General features: G+C 41.8%; 1 protein-coding gene across 2 annotated transcripts in view; it reads left to right on the top strand.

The window, feature by feature from the left end:
• The first annotated feature begins 12,905 nt into the window (after positions 1-12,905).
• Positions 12,906-21,689, top strand: part of RORA (RAR related orphan receptor A) — a 398,251-nt gene continuing 389,467 nt past the window's right edge. The window contains exon 1 of one of the 2 annotated variants that reach the window (XM_075713910.1): positions 12,906-13,059. In XM_075713910.1, the coding sequence (XP_075570025.1) occupies positions 12,906-13,059 (154 nt within the window). Of the gene's footprint in view, positions 13,078-21,689 lie in introns of both variants that reach the window. The other variant, XM_075713909.1, reaches the window with a different exon arrangement.

Below are 21,689 nucleotides of genomic sequence, written 5' to 3'. Positions count from 1 at the left end.
TTTTGTTTTTCAGAATGTTCATCAATAGCTGCTACTCTAGTTAGACACAGGCAGTACAAACACAAAACTCCTAGTCTTGCTTGGCTGAGCTGGCATAGCCATATATGAACTGCTTGTATTGGGAACCTGCTGGGATAAAGAAAGTAGCAGTGACCGAGCACTGAAATATCACAGATTTTCCAGAGGCAGTGGCACTAAAATTGAAAGCATTAAGCACAATCTTGCTTAAATATAAAATAGCTGCACACTAACCCATTCTACTTCCTGGGAATAATAATAATGCTGTTTCAATTCAGAAGGAAATTAAAATCAAACAAAACAATTTCTCTGTAACCAAAAGCAAGTCTGTTGCAGGAATGAGTCAGGACTGAAGTCTTGAAATGGAGAGGGTTTCATGCAGGAGCCTCTCTCTCCCATTCCCTGTTACCAGGGAGGTTCATAGGCAACAGACTTAACGAGTTAGGCAGACAACTTGTTGCTGAGTAAGTCATGAACAGCTGACACCTATTCTGCATCTTGGAAGGCTTGCATGCTGTTTGGATGTGTTAGACCAACAGTAGCATGCTATAAACTATTTTCCTAAAAATAATTTTTTCCATAGTTTTTACAAATTTGAGGTGAATGACTTGCTTATTTGAGTAACAAACTCATTTTGTTCTTTCTGCTTTCTTATAGCACGCTATTCTGTCAGCTACAATTTTAGTTCCCTCCAACAGCAGGGAAACCTTGGGTCAGATTCATCAAAAGGGATAACAGGTAGTTTTCACATATTGCATACTAATGAATCTCTGTCTCTTATTCATTATTTATCTATCCCAGAAATTTAATGAATAGCTTGAAAGCTAATTATTGAATTTCTGTATTTGTGGAGAATGGTGCTTCAGAAAGTGCAGATCACTGAGTACCACAGACAAGTTTCTGTGTATTCGCTTAAACATAAAAATAAATTTACTTCAACCATGTGTGTCCTCATTCATTTTTCTGTTTGCCTTTAATGGCTCTCTGCCACCACCGAAGCGCTTGAGAAGGTGGGCACAGTGTGGATTCAAGACAGTCACAAACCAAGGAGCATCTGGATGAAAGCTTGAATATATGTATTTGTAGTATCACACATCACCTTGACCCATCTGGAAAAGAATCAGGATTCTGAAAAAGCTGACTGGTATCATGGTTAAATGCCTCCTGATATGACTAACTCCTCTCAGTACACTGCTACAGCTGCTGGGCTTTGAGAGTTCTGAGGTGGTTTTCCAAATTCTCCCAGCTGTAGGTCAAGTCCTACTTTCTGAAACCCTGAGCATGGAGATTTGAATAGCTGGAGCTATCCCCATTGGGAGCTTGTGGCTCAGGTGAGTAAGCAGCTGTTTTAAACTGTGATGTTTTTTAACAGCAGAAATGGAGCAAAGCAAAGGGAAAGAGGAGAGGGAGAAAAGATTGTTAGCGTGGTGGAAGGGCTGTGATGAACAGGTCTGTCATCCCTGAGGCTTGCCATTTCCCTGGTCTGACTTCCTCAGAAGCTCAAGCAGGATGCTGCATCTGTGTCAGTCTGCCTGACAAGAACAGAGGGATATTTAACTATTTGTGGTCCTTTTGATCTCTTGATTCCTTGTACTGGCAAAACAAGTACTGTAACTTGGCTTAAGCTTCTTCACAGCTAATACTGAAAGCATTAAATGATTCCACATACACTTCCAGCAAGGGGCTTATTTTGAACCACTGTGCTGTTCCTTCTGTGCTCCTAATGGTCCAGAAACTAAACCACCAAGTACCTACAATGAGCAATCTGATTACACAGTGTATACCATATTCCAGGATGAACACAACTATCACATAGAGGATTGTTTTTGCTGTGGCTTCTTCTAACTCTTCTCTTGGTAATTCCATAAATGCTGTCAGGGGAACAGAAGTGGTATCATGTGACCAACCAAAAAAGGCAGCTCTGTTTTCCAGCAGTGAAATAGTTCTATTGCAAAATAATATTTTTTGGGGGAAAAAAAGCAAGGTGGTATGAAATGCCACTGTCTACCTTGGTACCACTGAGTTTCTTGAGTTTGAATCAAAACTTTAAAAATAGGGGGGTATTTAAAAAGAAAAAAAGCAACAGACCTTGTATTTTCATTTAGGCTTTTGTACTTCTTAGAAGGAAGCTTCAATAGTCCATTTTCCAATCCAGAATATTAAAGACTATATTAGTGGCATTTATGAGGTCCTAGTTCAGCAAAGCATTTAAGCATGTATCATGTAAAGCACGTGATTAGTTTCACTCTTCGTTAGCTATGTGCTGTCCCAAGCCTTACTTCTCCAAAAACTTAATCTTTTAATAGTATAAGCATGTCTAACTCCATTGACGCTGAGTTTTTTGCTTTCTGGATGTTTTGCTTGCCCATAAAGTCTATTAATTGTGCGTAGCCAAAAGGGGCACGCAGATGTTATTACCTGATACAGAAGATATTGAGCAAATGTATGGTTGTCCTATGTCTGTGTATGCAGTCTAGAAGGTACACAATTTTGCTTAAAAAAGGGCTGTAGAAGTGTATGCAAGCATGGCCATTTAAACAAATATTCTATCTTTGAGTATTAAAAATAATTATGGGCTTTTAAAAAAAAAAAATTCTGGAAACTTTTTATGATCAGTTTCAGAACTATCCTCCCTCAAATCCTTTTACTCTGGGGGGAAAGCATTTGGAGAGTTGGACTCTTAAAAAAAATCTCTTATCCACAAACAAAAGTTCTGCAGAAAAACCTACTGTGGTAATCAGTACATTCATCTGGGGAAAAAATAGACCTGAGCTATTTATTTATCTTTAATTATAAGTGGTTAAACAAGCAGAATAGACTTACAGTTCCTACTGAACTTAAAAAGACTGTGATTTGTGCCAGCTAAAAATTAATTAGCAAGGAATTTTTAATTCCAGCATCCTAGGCCAAGAATCTATTCCTTGATAAAGATGTCCCCATGGAATAGAGTTATGAGATCAGATTAGAAGGAACATAAACTTTATATTGCATGAAGCTTGTACTTTGAGCACCAATGCAAAGAGCATGCCAAAAATAATTTTTTTTGTGTTGGAACATAAGCTCACAGCTGACCAGATGGGGGCCCAGCATGCAAAATGAAAGAATACAAGATCCCTGAATGTAACTGGAAGATTCTGAGGTAGAAAAGTATTAAGGGCTTTTTAATCCAAAGTAAGAAATTGTTGTCCTGGATTTGTTTGTGAAGCTGAAGTGATAGATAGCTAATACCATCCATCTTGGAAGAGCATTACATGCTGCTTCTTCCCTCTGTTCTACTTGAAGCAGAGCGGCATGAAGCACTTGTGATACAAGCCATATTAATTGTTTCTTATTCTTTAAACCTCTTTCCCCTAGTTTTGTTAGATTTTGGCATTTTTTGAGGTGTGGATAGAAAGTGGGGAAGACAAAATTTCATGGTGAAAAAAAATGGTGAGTAGTACATATGAAATATTTAAGATTTTTTTTTTGTGAGAAATAGAAATCTTTTGGCTCTCAAAATCTAAACTCATTGATTTAAAACATTTTCCCCTCAGAAAAATTTTCCAATTCTAGGGAAAAAAGATAAGACAATTTAAAGCTAGTATTTGTTATGAGTTCAGTTTTATGTTCAGACAAAAATTCTTAAGTAGAGCTGCTACATTGTTTTTGCATGTTTGTATTCATTTATGGAAAGCCACAAACATTAGTAAGGAACTTTAAAGTGAACCACTTTCTGTTCGTTTGAAAATTGTTCACTGATCTTGCTGTTCCTTATGGTAATTGAACATCACCATAAAGGTCTTATAAAACTGTCAATCTCAGTGGAGGGGAGGCACAGCAGTAGTTTTCATTGGTATATGTACTCGGAAAATATCAGTGTATTATAAAGATTATAGAGAGTTAGAAGAGTAAAATTGTATTAATGTAAAGTTAGTGCTGTAAATACTAAATTATTTGCTTAATCTATTTAAATTGGAGGCAAATGATTGCCATCATGCTAAGGTGAGAAAAAAGCATACTGTTGCCAGTGAAAATTTGTGTTGATTACTTTGAGTGACTAATGGCAGGCCTGCAGAGATGAAACATGGTGGAAGCTGCAAAAGGAAACTGGGAAAAGTCCTGTGGACACTTCATTAGTGTGTCCGTAGGGTAACATATGCATGAAGATGTGCAAAAAATATATTCTATTTTATATAAGTAAGTTGATTTTCATGTTAGTTATTCACCACCTAGGATTTCACCTTCATAGATTTTTTTTTTTTTTAAATCTTTAGTAGTTTTGCCTGAGTTGCTGCTTTATGTTATTTTCAAATGGTGGTTAAATTTCTACAATAGCAACAAGAATCACCGAAGTGATTTATGAAAGAATCCCATGCATTATGGAAGATAGTAAAGATAGAAAGAAACATAACATAAAATTTGCCATAAGTGACGAACTCAAATGGAAGGGTACTCTAAGAATCTATGGAGTATGGCAGGTTTTATTTTTGCTTTAAACTTCAAAATAACTGTGTGGGTTATGAAGTCTCCCAGTCACAAGATTCCAACCTCAACTAAAACAAACTTTGTATAGCAAAGAGCTTCCTATTTTGACTATGAAACCTGTAAGGCATTTTTTTTTTTCTGAATGTGAGAATATAGTGTGTCTAAATACACTTGTGAGGATATTTTATATAGCCTGGTTTTGCTTTTAAGTAATACCTTGCTTTTAAAGAAAAGTAAAGATTCTTTCAGGAAGAAAAAGAGGAGAAATGCCTTACCAATGTCAGTTGATACTGCATTTATAGGCTTGGAAAGACTTAGAAATAGAGGGCTAGGATCTTGCATTGGTAGGCTTACTTAAGCTGAAATTTGCTATTTTTCTGTGTTCTTTGAATGAGAAGGAAAAAATCTGACATTTTGATATATAATTTGCATAATTCAAGATGTAAGCAAAAACCTCTGGCAAAAGAGTTGAAGGCAGTAGCTATTTGGCTATCAACCCTGTCCAATTTATTTAAATTAAATATGGTTGCAAATAAAATATCCAAAAATCCACTCTTGAAATAATTTTTATTTAGACCGGATCCCTATTTTATATTTTCTTCCTTGACTTTACAAAGAGGGACTGAGTGTGTCAATGTGTGCTTCTTCCCTCCAGCATTATCTTTGACTTTTAATTGATAAAAGTTTTGAAAATTATTCTGGAATAGGCTCTTTACTTTTTTTGTTTGTAGATTGGTTAGATTGTCTTGGCGGTTTGAGAGACAGAAGTTGCCTTTTTTTTAGTAATATGGTGATGGACATTGCCGTGAGCAGCTATTGGTTGTTGAGATGCATTGTGTGAGGGGAGTCCATCCATAGCCATGGAACAAGAAGGATATTCAGCCAAAATGACGTGTGAAAATAGCTTGCCAGTGATCTAAGTCCTTGTCTTGCTAGAGCTTCTTATGGCCTAACACAGACATAGGCCTCACAACACTTGTGCTAGAGTCACAAACCTGAATATGAAAGCCATTTTTAATGCTGCAATAAGACCTAACTTTTTCCTGTTGCTATGTAAGTGGCTTTGAGGATAGCTGAGAGTCCTAGTTTAAGACATACCAAGAGCCTCTCTTGGTGCTGTTACTGAGTAGCCTACTTTACATTGTATGTGTACTTCTGGAGTTGAAATTGTGTAAGAATCACCATGTTGATTGTACAAAGGCTACCAAAAAGCTGTCAGTAGCTTTACCATAATCAAATGGAGTGGCTTTTTTTTGGCTAGAAAAATCCACAGTTGGTCAATTTAATGAACTCTAGCTTGTGATTCAATTGAAGAAGAAATTGGAAAATACATTCCTTTTTAAACTTGTTTAAAAGTTTGTTTTTTTTAAAAAGGAAAATATCATTTTACTTTGAGACATATCTAAATTTCACTTTTAAGAAGTTAAAAAATCAAGGTGCAAAATACATCTTTTAATTTCACATCTTTTTAATTTCACATTAAATTCACATTTAATATTTTGTTTGATTAAAAGATACTTTTCCCATCTTATTTTTCATCACAGGAAAAAAAGCTGAAAAGAAATTTCAAAGCTTATTTTGGATTTTGGTGCTTGAATGCAATGAAAGTGCTTGAAATGAACATGAAGACAGTTCTAACTACCACCGAATTTTATTTTTACACTATTAGAACTGTCAGTTGTGAAAGTTCAATAGTTCTGCCCTCTTCCCTCTCATCTCCAAACACAGAGAAAAATCGATCTTTTCCTTCTTACTATACTTTCGTTCCATTAACACATTGGAATATATTCACTGTGAAATTCCTCTTCCAAGGATTCTTTTTTCAGCATAATGCTTGAAGCTTCATATTCATCCTTCTAGTCTGTATAACATATACAAAATTTTAGACTTACTATTATAAAAGACAGAGGCTGTTGTGTTCTATTGTGGAATGTTAAGTTCTCAAAGAGTTAAAGCAGACAGAGGAATATGTTTTCTGTAATGCTGGGCATGCTAGTTGACCCTTCCATGCAGTAGATGGCTTTCCATGTTTCCTTGAAATAAAAATATTTTACTCGATACAGTGTTTAAATAAATCAAATGAGGCTTCAAATTATGTAAAACCTGACTAATTATTTTAAATTAAATTGCAACTTTCACTTATGCCATTCTGGCATAATTCAGTTTTAATGCTCATCTAAGCTGTAACGTCTCTGCTGTGTATTTGGGCTGCTGGAATAAACTGATAGTTAGTGTAAGTTTTTGGTACGTGTCCAATGAAGACAACTTTGTATTTCTAAGCTAGCTAGAACATAAAGTTCTGTGACCTGGAGAAAAAGGAGGCAAATCAAAAGGTGTACAGGCATGGCTCCTTACCATTGCAATGGGATACCTGAGAAAGCTTCCCCCCACCTCTTCAGAATGTTTTCTTAGATGGGTGAGTTGCGATGGAGTGGGAAGAAGGCAGATAGTTACTATCATAACTTCCCCACCTTTCTGAAGGTACTATGTTGGAAACTGTGAGTTAATGATGAGGTGAAATACACTACTACTTAGCATCATGACTGTTGAAAGGAAAGCGTGGCAGTGCTGTAATAGGTTTGTGAGTACTTCACTGTGCTTAAGTGTCAGTGTGGGTATGCTGTTCAGACCTCAGATATGCAGGTATTTTTTTGTGATCTTTCTTTCCAGATGCTTAGGAAGTTAATCAATCGCAAAGAATATTACTTTGCCGTGTTTTAGATTCCTGCAAATATGCAACTTTGTTTTGGCTTAACTATGCCTTCCTGTGCATGCATTAGTCAGTTTCTAGAAAGTATCTTATTAATTACATGTTAATGCACAGTCATACAAGGTAGCATGTAGCTTTCCTATTCAGGATGATTTGGAACTACGAACTTCTAGTCTGATATGCTTTTGCTTGGCTAGTGCAAACTTCCTTAATGATTCCGAGTGACAGTTAGCTTTCCAAATGCATTTGAACTCTAATATTTTAGGATCTTAAGGAGAAGCTATTTTTTCCTCCTTGTTTTAACCTGCTTTTAACCTACTACTACTTCTAGAGAAACACTTCTTTTTCACAAAAAGTATGAGTTATCAGTCTGATATAAAGGATGAATTCTATAATAAATGTGGTATTTGAGGGAACAGCTACTGAGTAAAAACACAGTTAAGAAGGTACTGCAGCAAGAGTTAATTAAAAAATAACCACCCCCACTTCGGACCAGGAGTGATCCAAGATTTCAGAAATGGTGTCTCTTACTGATCTTCACTAAAAGAGCTTCCATTTTCTTGAGATGAAAAATGTATCTTTGGATCAGATTTTTCTCTTCCCTGTTTCCCTTCAACTCTCCAGAGAATATGGGCAGGCTGAATTGCTCCTCTAATTCAATTAGCTTACCTTTGTGGGAGGAAGAGATTGTCTGCAAGTGTATGTAATGTGAGAAAGGTGTTCATCTTGCTAAGGGAAAATATTCAGTAATTTTTTTAACCATCTGCAAGAAAACAGCAACAAAGACAGCATGCTGAGAAAGACAGATATCTCTGGGCCTTTTGCCTTAATTCATTCACAAAAAGCATTGAGTTCTTAAGAACTGGCCCATGCTATTGCTGCTTACTCTTTATATCTGAGGATGCTGATTGTGGGCATAGTGCTGTACAGATAAGCCCAAAGAATTCATTACTTCATATGTTGTATGCTTCTCCACTTCAGTTTCTTTCAGAAATAGAAAATCCAGTAAGGAATGAATCCAAATGGCGGGAGAGGAAAGTGGAAATAGAGGCTTAACAAACAATGAAAAGCAGCTCATAGTTTACACTGTGAGGTTGCAGCAGGCAGAAGAAGATTCCACTGAATCTGCACTGTGCTAGCTAGTTAACAGATGCTCTCAGTCTTTAAAACAAACAAAATTATATCTGTGAGTGTAAGTTCCAGATGAACTGTTTGATGAGCTTTCCACTTTCTTTAGAGATAAAGGCTGTGGGAAAGGGCCTACTGAAACTGTATCCAGTCATGGTGCCTCCAGCACAGTTGTCTTATTTCTCCCCTATTATTTCTTATTTTGGTTTCATCTAGACAGAATGCTGTTAAAGTAGTGTTTAATTACTGCCAAATATTCAGCTTCAGTAATTAGTTTAGCTTCTCTACGTGTAGTTTACTAGTCTGCCTGTTTTTGCTGAAGCTTAATGGGGTGCATAACTTTGAGAAAGTTGCTTTCAGGTATTGTAGGCTGTATGTGTTTCAAGTGGAAGCAGTTTCTTGTCCTACTGTAAAATTTAATTAAAGCTTCTTAAGAAAATGGCTTTGTAAACGGTTAAGAGATATGCCACAAAATATGGTTTCAAAGAATAGATACATGTGATTTAAATTCTTCTTTCAAGATCCGTCTATAAGCATGAGTACATCAGAATTGTACTAGCTGACTCCACTGAAGACCTGGTGGATGTCCTACTACTTGCATGACTCCAAAATTTGCTCTTCTGAATGTCCTCAACCTATGACCTTTTGCTTTCTCTTTTCCTGCAAAGACATCAAAACCACGGACAGGGGAACGTGTCCAATAGAAGCAAATGCACCTTAGCCCTGGTAACTTGTTGTACAGGAGGAGCTGTAACTGGAAGAATTTGGGGGAATGTTGCAATGGGACACCTAAGACAGGAAATGCCACCAGCACCAAAATATCTCGCTAGTTCTTTTTGTGTGATATTATCCAAGCTTTGCCCTCATGATTATTCAGGTCTGCAGCAGTGTGTTCTCTACAACTGCTAGACTGGAGCTAACAAAGCTTCCTAGGAAGGTTTGACAGTCCCCTTTGACATGTGCACGGTGTGGCCAGAGGTCACTGTAGCCCAGATCCACAGAAGGGAATGCAGGCTGTTATATAGTTCCTGGGTCAGGAATGTACTTTGGCATTCTTTTTAAAGTGGGGTATTTCAACAGCTGTATTAGTTGTGTAGGTAGAAGACTGTTATTGACAACCTCAAATTCAAAATATGCTTGCATATTAATGGACCATGAACGCTACGGCAAAATGGCGGTATACTAATCTGTTGTGAACTATGATTTTCTTCCATGTGTGTGTATGCTTTGTGTACCTTGTGCCTGTCCCGCATGAGAGCGTGCTTTCTGTGGTGTTTGACAGTTGTATGCATTATAGCTTTTCTGCCACTTACTCTGTCACTGTGGTGGTGCTCTGAAAAAGTGTCCATATGATCTTAATATCTTGTCTACTCTGGAATCACACAAGATTTGTGTGATTTTTTTTTTTAATTAAAATTTTAAAAATTATTGATCTTTTATATCTACATGGAATCAACAAAATCAACAGGAAATGTTTGGTGATACTTGTCCTTTTTTTTTTTTTTTTTCCCATTACTGTTACTTCTGGTAGGATCTGTTGCAGGTAACATCTGCAGCGATTTCTAAAGCCCTTTTTAACCTAACCAAACATTTCTCAAGTTTTTCAGTATACCTGTCTTTGCTGCTAATGCTATCTCATCTTGTCTAGACAAGCTTAGTGATCAAAGTTAATGAACCATTTCGGTATGGGTTGGAAGCTAGAAATGAAAGACCAAAGAACGAGGAAGACCTTTTCTGTGCCCAGGAAATGTCTTCAGCAGAGCAGCTTCATGGAGAGGGAGCTTGACAAAAGTCAAGATGGTTTTCCTCCATTATATAAAGCTCAAGTGAACTGTCACCCTATTCTTTTTCTCATGGTGCTTTCAGGTTTTTCAGGCACCCTCTCTTTTTGCAAAAGAGCAAAGCTGCTTTGTTGCTTTGCTTGTGTGGGTGCTACAAAAAACCTCTTAGACTGTTACCTCTACAAACATACTACAAATCTGTCCTGCTCCAGCTTGTTCTTATTGGTAGTGACTTATGAGAGAGATGTTGTTAAACAACATAAAATTAATTTTTCTTCTCTATTGATTCACATGTTCTAGGCACTTGGGGTTACTCCTCTGTGATTTGCCTCTCCCCCCGTAATTCCTTTTGAAAAACAAAGCTCTGCTGTTACGTTGTCCTATTGTGGCCTTCAGTGTTTCCCTCTCTTCTTTCTCTTCTAAGAAAGTAAATTGAAAAATTGTTTAGATTTAGAAAATGGGAGAAAAGATACACTAGATGACAGTTGTATTAGCCAAGGTAGGTGTACTAAATCTCAGCAGCCTTTAACAGATAAAAGGAAAAGGGAAAAAAACACCCCACACTCTCTGATAATTTGAAGTATCTGCAGTACTAAAAACAGTCCTGCAAAACACTCACGTGAATAATCCTTACTGTGGCGAGTGGTCCCATTGTTCCCAGTGCTGGTGAAAGGCAGTGGTCTGGCAGCTTTGAGGAATGAAGTCCTTTTCTTATTAGCCGGGCAAGTTTCCCAACACACACTGCCTGGTCAGCCTGCTTAAACCCTGATCTGAAGAGGGAGGGATAAGCTTTCTCTCGGGATAACAGGCAGTTCATTTTCCACAGCTCACATAATTCTTGCTTCTATTTGGAGGCTGCCAATTAGTGAAAAGTAAAGGGAGAGAGTTTGCAGGAAATTGCAACTCTAATCCACCAAACTTGCATCAGAGAAGGACCACCTCACTGCCCTCTGCAGATTCGAGCCAGACCATGCCAAAAGACTGTCAACCTGTCCGTGCCAGCATGGGTTACAGTGTAATGATGGGACACTGCCCACAGCCTCAAGACAAGGCACTGGGTGCAAACTGTACTCCTGCCTCCCTCCATTTTCACTCGCTCCCCTTCCAAGTCTGCTGTCTAGGAACAGCTTCTACCAGGCTTGAGATGATTTCACTTGTCACTGCTGAAAAACATTGTAGCCTTTTGTGTCCATGCCCAGGGCTTCCAGGCCTGCCATAGCCGAATACTTAATCCTCAAAAACAAGCACTGGCTTACTCAGTGGGCAAGGTCTGTAAGTCCAGCTGTGACCTCCTCAAATTTATTTGTGCTCTGAAAATAAATGCAGACTCATTCTTAATGCTAGTCGATCTTCTGCAATCTCTGCCCATCCCTTTCAGATGTAGGCAGCCGACATAATCAGAACTATTCTGGTTTTCTTTCAGACACTGGTAATTGGAACTTCAGCACCTCCAAATCAACTGACCCAAGACTCTACCCTTCCACTAAAAGAACTATCAGCAATGCAAGATGTAATCCAATTTGCGGACAAGCTCCTGGGGCAAATAGGACTCATGGTATGTTTCACAACTGTTTGTGAACAGCCGCCATTTCTGTCAGAGCAGTGCAGTACTGTTGATTAGACAGCAGGATGTGGATTTGTCCAAGGTTTACCTATGAATTTTGTCAGGTACCAGCACCAGCAGTGCTGAAAGCTGTGGAAGCGGTCCTGGTCGGCAGAAGGTGGCCTATCAGCTGCTTGCACGTGAGCCAGTACCATTTAGCAAAAGCTTGTACTGCTATCGGTACAAATACTGTGGTCTACTCAGTCAGGCCATGCTTCCAGTCGGAAGGGTCAGAGCAGACTGCTTTAGCACCTCCGGTGCAGGAGGGCTGCATGTAACGTGGCCTCTGTTATGCAAGAGGGATGTGTTCTCAGCACACCGTTCGTGGCAGCTGTTACTTTATTTTAAAATCTGGTAATGGACAAGGAGTTGACCATTACTGAGACTATGAACTGCGCAAGAGCGCTTGCAGAAGTCAGAGCAGATCTGGAGGTTTCCCGGCACCTTGCTAGTCGCCTTTTGTCCTACGTCAAAGCGTCCTTCATTGAACGAGAGGTGTCGTCTGCAACGTTGCCTTCTCCGGCTGCACGGCTGCTAAAGGTGTGGGTCTTGAGATAGAGCTGGCATCTTCTGATGCAGCTTCAGCTGAACCAGTCACGGGCGGAAAGACAGCCCTGCGTGGAAGCTCTTCCCGCCAGTACTGGGGCCAGAGCTGGGAGCTCCTCGTGGGCCCGCTGACCACGCTGGGCGGGCCCCGCGAAGGCGTGGAGCCGTGGGTCCCAGCGCAGGCGGAGGCCGGGCCGGCTTCCCGCCCGCCCTGGGCAGCGGCAGCGCCTTCTCCTCCCCCGGCCCCGCTGGGGGCTGCAGGGGCTCCGCGGCCGCCGCCCCCTCCCGCCGCCGCCTCCCGCGGCCGTCAGGCGCCCCGCACGCCGCCCCCGCGGGCGCCCGCCCGCCTTGGCCCGCAGCCGTGCGGCGGCGCGGCGGCCGGCCGGGGCCCGCGCCCTGGGGCCGCGCCGGAGGGCGGCGATGCGGGGCGCGGGCGCGGGCGCGGGGCTGGCGGCGGAGCGCGGGGGGTGCGGGGGCGGGGGGGTGTGCAGCTCTCGCTAGCGCTGCTTGTGGTCACAGCCAGGCAAGCTCACATCCCATCTGGATCACGCTCGCTCTCTCCCTTCTGCTTTCCTACCATAGAGTTGCGCTGGAAACAGAAGATAGAGGGAGTGTAGGAGCTCGCCATCTCCAAGCGATCTACATTGGGAAAAACATGGAGTCCGCTCCGGCAGCCCCCGATCCAGCAGCCAGTGAGCCGGGCAGCAGCGTCTCCGAGGCGGCCGCCGGCGCCAGGGACACCCCGGTGAACCTGGAGCCGGCCCGGAAAAGCGATGCGCCGGCTCCCGTCCGCAGGCAGAGCTACTCCAGCAGCAGCAGCAGCAGAGGTAGGGAGACTTGGGGAAGGGGGAGGGGGCCGGGGGAGTGGGATCGGGGGGTGGGTGGGAATAGGAAGAGGGGGGTAAGAGAGAAGGGGGAAATGCAGCAATTTAATCCTCTGGTTTATTGCTCGTGCTTGTCGAAGCCGCGCACGCAAACAAGCCACGCTTCTACCCCCCGCAAAACCTTGCAAACTTTTATAGCTTCTTTTAATTGCTGCAGGAGGAGGGACAAATGCAATGAAAATATTGAGCGGCGTTTGGTGCTTTCCTGTCTCTCTCGTTTATTGCTTGTGGTATCCGGATGGGTACTGTGCCCCTGAAATTACATAATTTTATAAATATATAAAGCAACAGCAGGAGTATTGGGATTCAAGGGAACAAACTTTTAAAGCTGCAGTGTCCTTCCTCCCCCCCCTTCTTCTCCCCCTCGTCTGTCTCCTTTTGACAGTTTCTCAACTGGTGTGCTGTGGCTTGTTGTGAATGGGGGATCTGTGATTAAACAGGAGATTTGCGGTTTGCGGGTGACTTATTCACTCTCTTGCGCGCTGTTTTCCCTTAATTCGTTTAAGTGTATCTTAAAATGATTTCCTCGCGGAGCGGATGATCTCGTAGCTGCTGTTGTTTCCTGAAGGTGCGCAACTTTGCAGAGGGTCTCTGGCTCCCGCGGATTCTCCTTCGCTCCCCCCGCGCCCCCCGAATAAAGCGCTGCGGCCAAACAGACGAGCCCCCCGTTTTCTGCCGCGAACTGCCCAGCCCTCTCCTGCCTCAGACTGCGTCTTTCGGCCGTGCGGGTCAGCTCTGAGGGCGCTCAGGGCGGCTGAAGTTCGGCGTCAGCTCGGTGGTGCCCGAGCCGCCCCGGCGGCGGCGGAGCGGGGCGGGCAGGGCGCGCTCCCCCCCGCTCCCGCCGCGGGCACGGTGAGGGGCGCCGGCTTCAAACACCGCCGGAGTTTGCCGAGACGTGCCGGGAGGGAGGCGGCTGCCGCTTTAATTACTTGTAAATAATGTATGAAGCGTTGCTCCTGCGAGAGGGGGAGCGCGCTAGAGAGGCTTCGCTCGGTAAAATCACTCGGTGATGGGTAAAAATTAATTAAATAACTCTGCGTAATAATACACACGGCTGCTGAAAGAAACGACGGGCGGAGAAAAGTGCGTGCCTGGCGGGAGCGGCAGCCCCCTCGGCGGCCGCCGCGGCGGCGATGCCCGGCCGCCGGCGGTGGGGAGACGGTCTCTCCTCGGACGGAGGGATTTTGGGTTGTAGGTTGGAATATGGCTGATCATGTGTTGGCTTGTGTTTTACAGTATTTTTCCCCTTTTGGCCACACCCCCCCCCCCCCTTCCCAGGCAGCTTCCCACTCGGGGAATCCGCGTACAGTAAAAGCCTTCGAGATGACACACGCCGAAAGATTTAATTAGAGGCGATTTGCGAGCAGGGAGCGCGCAGTTAGGCGGATGCCGAGGCGAGGAGGAGCGGGCTCGGCCGGAGGAGGCCGGGTGGCCACGGGCGTGTGTGTGCAGGGAGCTTTTGGCTGCGCGGGGTATATTTAGAGCTTGCGAGAGTGGATTTGGAATGCAAGCGCCTTATGTAACGAGGTTAATCAGAAACACTGGAGAAAATTTCCTTAATTTGTCGGGGAGTTTTCTGGATGTTTGCGGAGCGGCCGTAGTTCGCGGGTGTTACACAACGCCCCCCCGCCCCCGCCGCCCCGGCTCCCCCGGCGGCGCGGGCAGACGGTGCTGCCGGGGAGCGGGGCCGCCGGCGGGCGCGGGGAGGGGGGCAACTTTGGGGTCCCAGACGTTATGCGACGCTCGGCTGCCGGTTCTGTACGGATGCGAAAAGGGGAGGGGGGGGAGGCTGGGCAGAGCAGGCGGCTCTGGCGGTTGGGGCGTTTTCTGCGCGGTCCCGAATTGTTCCGGCTTTGGTCCCGCTAACCTGCTGACCCATATGTCCCTCCTCCCCCGGGATGAAACAGGGAAGGGGGGGAGGGGGGGGGGGGGTCGGGCACCCGCGGGCACGCGCTGACCCTCGCGCCGGCTCGCGCCCGCCGCACGCAGGCGGGCGCTGGGTTATGTAACAGCCTGAATGGGAAAAGGAAGGTCAGTGATGGAGGCATCCGCGCGCCGCGCGGTAATAGCCAAGGCTCCTGGATGCTGTGGCCCGGCCGTCTCGAAAGTGACATAAAGCTTACGGCCGCGATTGGCGTACGGTTTTGAAGGGCTTGGGAAGGGAGAGGGAAAAGGAGAGTGGCAGGGATCTGGAAAAAAAAAAAAAAAAAAAGAAATGTTTGGGTTTTTTCGGATGATGTAATGGACTTGGCAGAAAATACGAGTCTACTCCTAGAGTGCAAACAGTAAGAGAATTGGAGCTGGCATTCTGTGCTAATGTTGCATAAATTAGCGTATTGGAAATAAACTGACCTACACACTACACACCAGCTGATTGCGCCTCCCTAATAGTTAAAACCTGAAGACACAGAACCACGCAGGAAAACATGACAATATGAGCATTTTGGCCTTCTTGAAACTGGGACTTGATGGATTAGGTGTTAGGTATCCCTGTGGACTTGAAGCTTTTTTTTTTTTTAAGCTATTGAAATAGAATTTGATTTCTTGCCTCTTTTTTTTTTTTTTTTTTAATATATGGTCCTTTATTTCTTATGGCAACAGTGTGACCTTAATGTGTGACCAATATAGGTGAAATTATTTTTAGAACAGCTGCCTTATAAGCTCGTATGTTCAACTGTGCATTGAGTTCAAGAATTTACCTGTTTGGGTTGTGATTCTGCAACGTGTTGTAAGCTGGCAGATCTGGACTCTTGTGCAATCTGTGTGGAGGAGTGATACAGATATATACGTACTTAGATATACGTACACATGCACACACCTCTCTAACTGTAAAAATCCTTATTGTTTGACTTGGCAAACCTTTTAAAAACTAGAAATATTTGTTTCATATCCTCTATTTTCATAGCTGCACCTGCTGCAAAGCTGCTTTGATACTTCAGAGTTTATAATAACCAGTTTACCTAGGGAATGAAGAAAACAAAATTGAAGAAAGGGCTGTTGATGAAGAAGTGGGGAAAGTTTGCTGTGGAATAAATTCTTAAGTGAAGCTTTAGCTATTGTAATGCTAGCATTTCAAAATACCCTATTCCTTGATATACATACATGTTTGGAGCACCACATTCTTAGATAACTTGATCTTTATTCTGCTAAGGTTATGCCGTTTGTGTTGCTGTGTAGAACGCTTAACTGAAAACATAAATTCAGGAGTTATCAAAAGCACCCGTCAAATGGAGAATCATTACCTGATTTATTTAGTGTACGGGAGCATACATGCATACATACCAGCATGTTTCGGAAGATTACCTGCAGTCTGATATCAAAACTGATCATTAGAAAATTGACACCATACATGGAAAAAGCAGGAAATGGATAAAAAGCCTGGTTTTCCCCCCAAATAATAATTTTTACTGCTGAAACTAATTGTTAAGATTTTCCTAAGAGCAGTCACTGTCCAGCAGGTTGAATTTCAGTCCGTGTGTGTTCTTCCACAAGGGTTTGTGGTTTGCCGTGGTTAGTAGATGGAATGCTTCATTTGCTAGCTCTGGCCCTGGCCTGAGACTGTTAAGTGCCATTCATTTCACTTTGCAGTGTTTGACATCCATGGGGTTCTCCCCATGCTGCAGTCTAAGGCTTAATGTTCTACTGGTCCCCTTAGAAATAGTTACAATTGAATAAACTATATTTTAATAAAGAACTATTATCTCATTAAAAATGAGAAGTATTTAAAAAGCTTTTTAATCTGATAAAGAATGCTGGTTTTTTGGAACTGAGCAAGCTTTGGTCTCGGTGGTAAGTCAATCAAGAGAGAATGTCTTGCCAAAAAAAAATAAATAAAAGCAGCTCTTACGTCTTTGGAAGATGCTGTGTGTAAATATTTTTATGATGCTTTGTATTCAATAATAGAAGTCTTCAGCTATGTAGGTACTTCTTCTTGTTTTCTCGCTGTTGAGGTACTGAGAGTAGTTGCTATTTTCCAGAAGCCTTTGGAATTTATTATCATGTCATCTATTCAGCCTGATCCTTTCTCTGTGGATAGATTGGGGGGGGCGGGGGGAGGCTTGCTTTTTGTGTTTTGTTTTAATTTGGCTGATGCTCCACAAGTAGGGATGTGACATCATTAATAATGACATTGGTAGGTTTGCGGTGTTCTTTCCTTTAAAAAAATCCTTTATTGTTAGATTTTCTCCATTTCTGGATTTAGACTATTCCACAGAGCATAGCTGCAGTACAAAATTTTGTGTGCTGTTTTCAGGAGGACTCTTTGAATTTTATAAATTTGGATGTTTTCTGTAGACTCTTTGGGTTGCCTTTTGTCATCATTGAGGGCTATTCTGCATGCATGACTGATTCAGTCCTATTTTGGTAAATGATATGTGCTATGAATCCTTTAAAGGACAACATTGTTTTAAATGTTTGTAGCATAGGAGCAATAATAGCAGCAGTATGTTTTTCTCTTAGGAACAATGCAGTTCTCTTATTTCAATAAACCATAACCTATTCACTTATTTTATTTGCTTGAGAAACATCTCAGGAGCTCGTAAACCAGTATGTAAATACTGTTATCATTCAACCAAATGCTGTAATTTTACTAAATAAAGAACGTGTTTTGTAATGGAGATTAACGGGCTGTGTGACAATTTCAGTTTTGGGTATAGCACTGCGTTTGAATGGAAAGGGCAATTTCAGCTTTGGGAAGTTGTCTGGTATTTCCACACTACGCCCCCCCAACCCCCCACCCCCCCACCCCCAGTATTTGTTTTCTAAGCTACAAAAATGTGTGCTGAGGAAAATCTGGAATGACTCGATTGATTTCAGTGGAGTTAATCTGAGAGCTAACCTGGTGAAAAAGAGAGGGGAAAAAACCCAACCTAGTTTTAAATTAGTGATATCTGTATTACTCTTGACATTAATTCATGAAGAGGTGATCCTTTCTCTGCTGAAATATTTTTAAGAGCATGTTTTCAGTGACACACAGTTGTAGGAACAGGTGTAAGTAAATACATTTTTAAAAATTAAAATTGGGGGTATAACTAAATGCACTGGCAAGTCTGGGTGCTGTGTAGCTTAAGGATTGTTTACAGACTCTTGTGCTTCCTTGCTTCTAAATACGAAGCAAAGGGGCCATAGTTAGAGGCAGCAGTAGCTGGTGTTGCGTGGTTGTATAAGGCAGGGGAAGGGAAAGGGGAATGCTGGGCCCAGATAGTTTACAGGGAGCTGTCAAAACGCAACAATACACTTGACTTAGGGCCTTCCATTTCTGTACTGTGAGGCAATTGTCACCTCCTCAGCTGTCTGTCTGTCCTAGACCTTTTAGCTATAGGCACCTGTACCATCAAAGACGTCCTGTGGTCTCAGTTCTTTGGGGCAGGATGTTGTGGGAGGGAAGCAGTGGCTGCTACTCAAGAGGAGCTGAATTTTTTCTCTGTCACAGTACGCTTACACCTGGACCAGAGCTCACCAGGGAGATTCTGTAGTTTTCTGAATTTCTGTGGCTTTGGTAGAAGAGGAAGTTCCTTTGGGTAAGGTGTTGGAGAAACTTTTGGATGTGTGGAAGCTTCCATGCTTCATATGTGCATTTCTGCTGTCTTGTTTTTTCTTCCTCTCATTCTTTTTTCAAGTACCTTCTGTTTCACCTATTGCTGAGGCAGCCTTTGTAGCCTTGATAATCACTTCTGGAAATGTGTTTTACAGAGCTGTTAGTTTTAAGATTATATATACCCACAGCTGGCAGACAATCTATGCCTCCTTACCTGCACAGATTCTTACAGATATGTAGAGGAGGGCCTTGCAGAGCAGAGTCTAAATCCTCTACCGTCACTAGATCCATGTTACACAATTCGTGTCACAAACGGCTCGAACTTCATTTTAAGGTTTGTTAGCTTTTTTGGCTCCAGTGTTCTGATAGGAGGCTCTTCTACAGCTTTGCTGTTCTGATGATTAGAAAGCCTCTTCTCACTTCTAACTAACTGCATTCACGATCAGTTAGTTTGCTTGCTCCTTTAAGTGTTATAAAATCTCTTTGGACTGAAAATGAAGAAGAGGCTGGTATTGTATTTTGTGATAGCTGAACTAACATCCTGAGCTCTGTTCTCTGACTCATGGTTTAGCACTTCAGCATATGTGTTGTAGATCGTCTGTGCTGATAGAAACACGAGAATAGCTTGGGCTGTATGTCATGAGGAGTTGATTGTCTAATTTCTTGAATGTAAAGGTTGTGAATTATTCTTCATACTTTTATCTGAAGTCTCATCTAGGTATGTTTCATTCTTAGCAACAACTGAGCTCTTCAGAGACTAAATGTATTAGGGTGTGTACTTTTATGAAGAAACTGTGGGGCTTATTTTACAGCAGTTTAATTGTATAGTTTAGCCTCATTGCACTGTTCATTTGGAAGGATCCCCAGGTGTTTTAAACACTAGCGGGAACCATTTTGCTTATTATTGAAATCCAGCCACTTCTTGTGTGGAATCTGACAGCTGTTTAATGGTGCTCAGCCATGCTAAGCAGATCAGAACAGAAAGTGAAGAATACCGTACCTGATTGAAACACTCAGAGGGATTTTTAGGTACAGATAAATATAATTATCTGCGTTGGAATTGGGTCAAACAGATCTATTCCTGTAGAGAATTACTGGATATTTTCAGTGGCAGTGTATGGTCAAGAAATTGGTTTGAAACATCTTCCTGAAAACGATACCCCCAGCAGTGAGATGATCGAAGATCCTGCTGCTTACCCTATTGTGATCACCAGTTGTGGTATGATCAATGTTTTCTTTGGGTATTTCTAGATGTATTAATTGTTTGGTCCCATGCTGGTATGTGAAATCTTACAAACCAGGGGGGACAACTGGGATGTTGCAGGTCTTGCTTTGTAAAGCAGATTCCTGTACAGTTCTGTTCTTTAAATAGTGAGTTGCATTGCTGTATGTGAAATGTGCTCATATTAACAGAGGTTTTAAAAATGGTTGTAGGGGATCTGTTGACACTAAGCCAATAGGGGATGGGGGAGGTGGATGTCACAGTCTTTTCTTTTGAGGATATTGGGGAGTATGGAGAAAACATATAGCTCTTTTCCAGTTGTCTTCAATTTCACTTCCCATATAATCTAGCAGAATAGAATATAAACAGAAGATCTGTAAAGGATGTAAAGGAACAAAAGTTAAAATTCATGATCAACTGAATGTACATAAATGCTTCAGTAATCATGACCAACTGCAGTGTCTTTCATTTGTAATTTAATCTAATAATTTCCATGCGCTTCTAAAGGAACACGCTATGAAGCTGGCAACTTCTGAGAAATTGCTGTGCTGTTACAAACAGCATTTGAGCTGGCATTATAACAGCATGATAGATAGCGAGATGGAGAACAAAGTTGCAGTTGAAACTGAGCTTAGAGAAATTGCTAGCAGAATGTGAGAAAGCAGAGTTGGATTATGATAACCTCCCTTGTAGAATCAAATTAAACCTTTTTAAAGGTTTTATTGATTTTTAGTTTGTAGTTGTACTATATATTTACCTCACATGGGTACATGAGATTAATGAGGCAGGTGTAGTGATCATGGAGTGAAAAACTGTGGTGCTGCTGTTCTTTTTAAATGTTTCATTTTGTACAGACTGTGGGATATTTACAGCATTAATTGACAATATGTCTGTGTGCTTTAGTTCTGCAACTGTTCAAATAGATTGAAAGTGTTTAATATACAGCAGTGACGGAAGTGAAAGCTCCTGAACTCCTAGAAAGGGGTTGAACAGAGACCCCCCACACACCTTTTTTTATTACTTGCATGAAAATCTTTAAAAAGGGCGTGCTCATCCAAAGAGGCAGTTTGTGTGAAAAATAGTGAGTATATGGCCAAGAAGCCTGCAGCTGGCTTTGAAAATATGGCTGAAAGAATACAAAAACAAAACAAAAAAACCCCAAACAAAACAAAACCCCAAGGTAGACCATTTGGCATAAGTGCTATCAAGTATACATTCAATAGCTTTGCCAACTCCTCACATATGACAGAGGAATTTTTTCCATAGTCGTGTAGAAGTGTATGTCATACACTTCTGAAATACACATATATGCAAAACTGTAGACACCATGGGGAAGACTTAAATTACGTATTAGTAGAGCTTCACTTGACTGTTTTGGCACTGAAGCAAGGTCTGTTAGATACAGTCAAGGATAAAACGAAGGCCAAGGCTTGTGAAATACAGATTATAGGTTTTATTTTCTTTCTGTTGTGGAATTGTGAGAATACTTTAAAGTAGAATTTCCCCTCATAGTTTCTATTCAGAGGTAGAGGTGGGAAAAAATGCTTTTTTATGAACTGAGAGATGACTTTGCCAAAGTCTGTACCAAATGTAAATGAGTTAGAGGGCTGTGGTATGTTACAACTGTTAACTAAGGGCAGAAAGGTAAGGTTTAAACTATTCCTTTGACAGAAGTCTTGAAATTTGATAAGACAGACTAAAATACAGCTTTTGTTAATACTTGGAGTCAAAAACTGTCAGCATAAAGCATCTTCTAAATCCTGTGTATATTAAAAAATAAAATAAAATTCAACCAAT

Source organism: Pelecanus crispus, chromosome 7, assembly GCF_030463565.1.
Source record: "Pelecanus crispus isolate bPelCri1 chromosome 7, bPelCri1.pri, whole genome shotgun sequence".
Lineage (NCBI taxonomy): Eukaryota > Metazoa > Chordata > Aves > Pelecaniformes > Pelecanidae > Pelecanus > Pelecanus crispus.
Note: the sequence above shows the minus strand (reverse complement) of the source record. Positions and strands in the feature narration are given on the sequence as shown.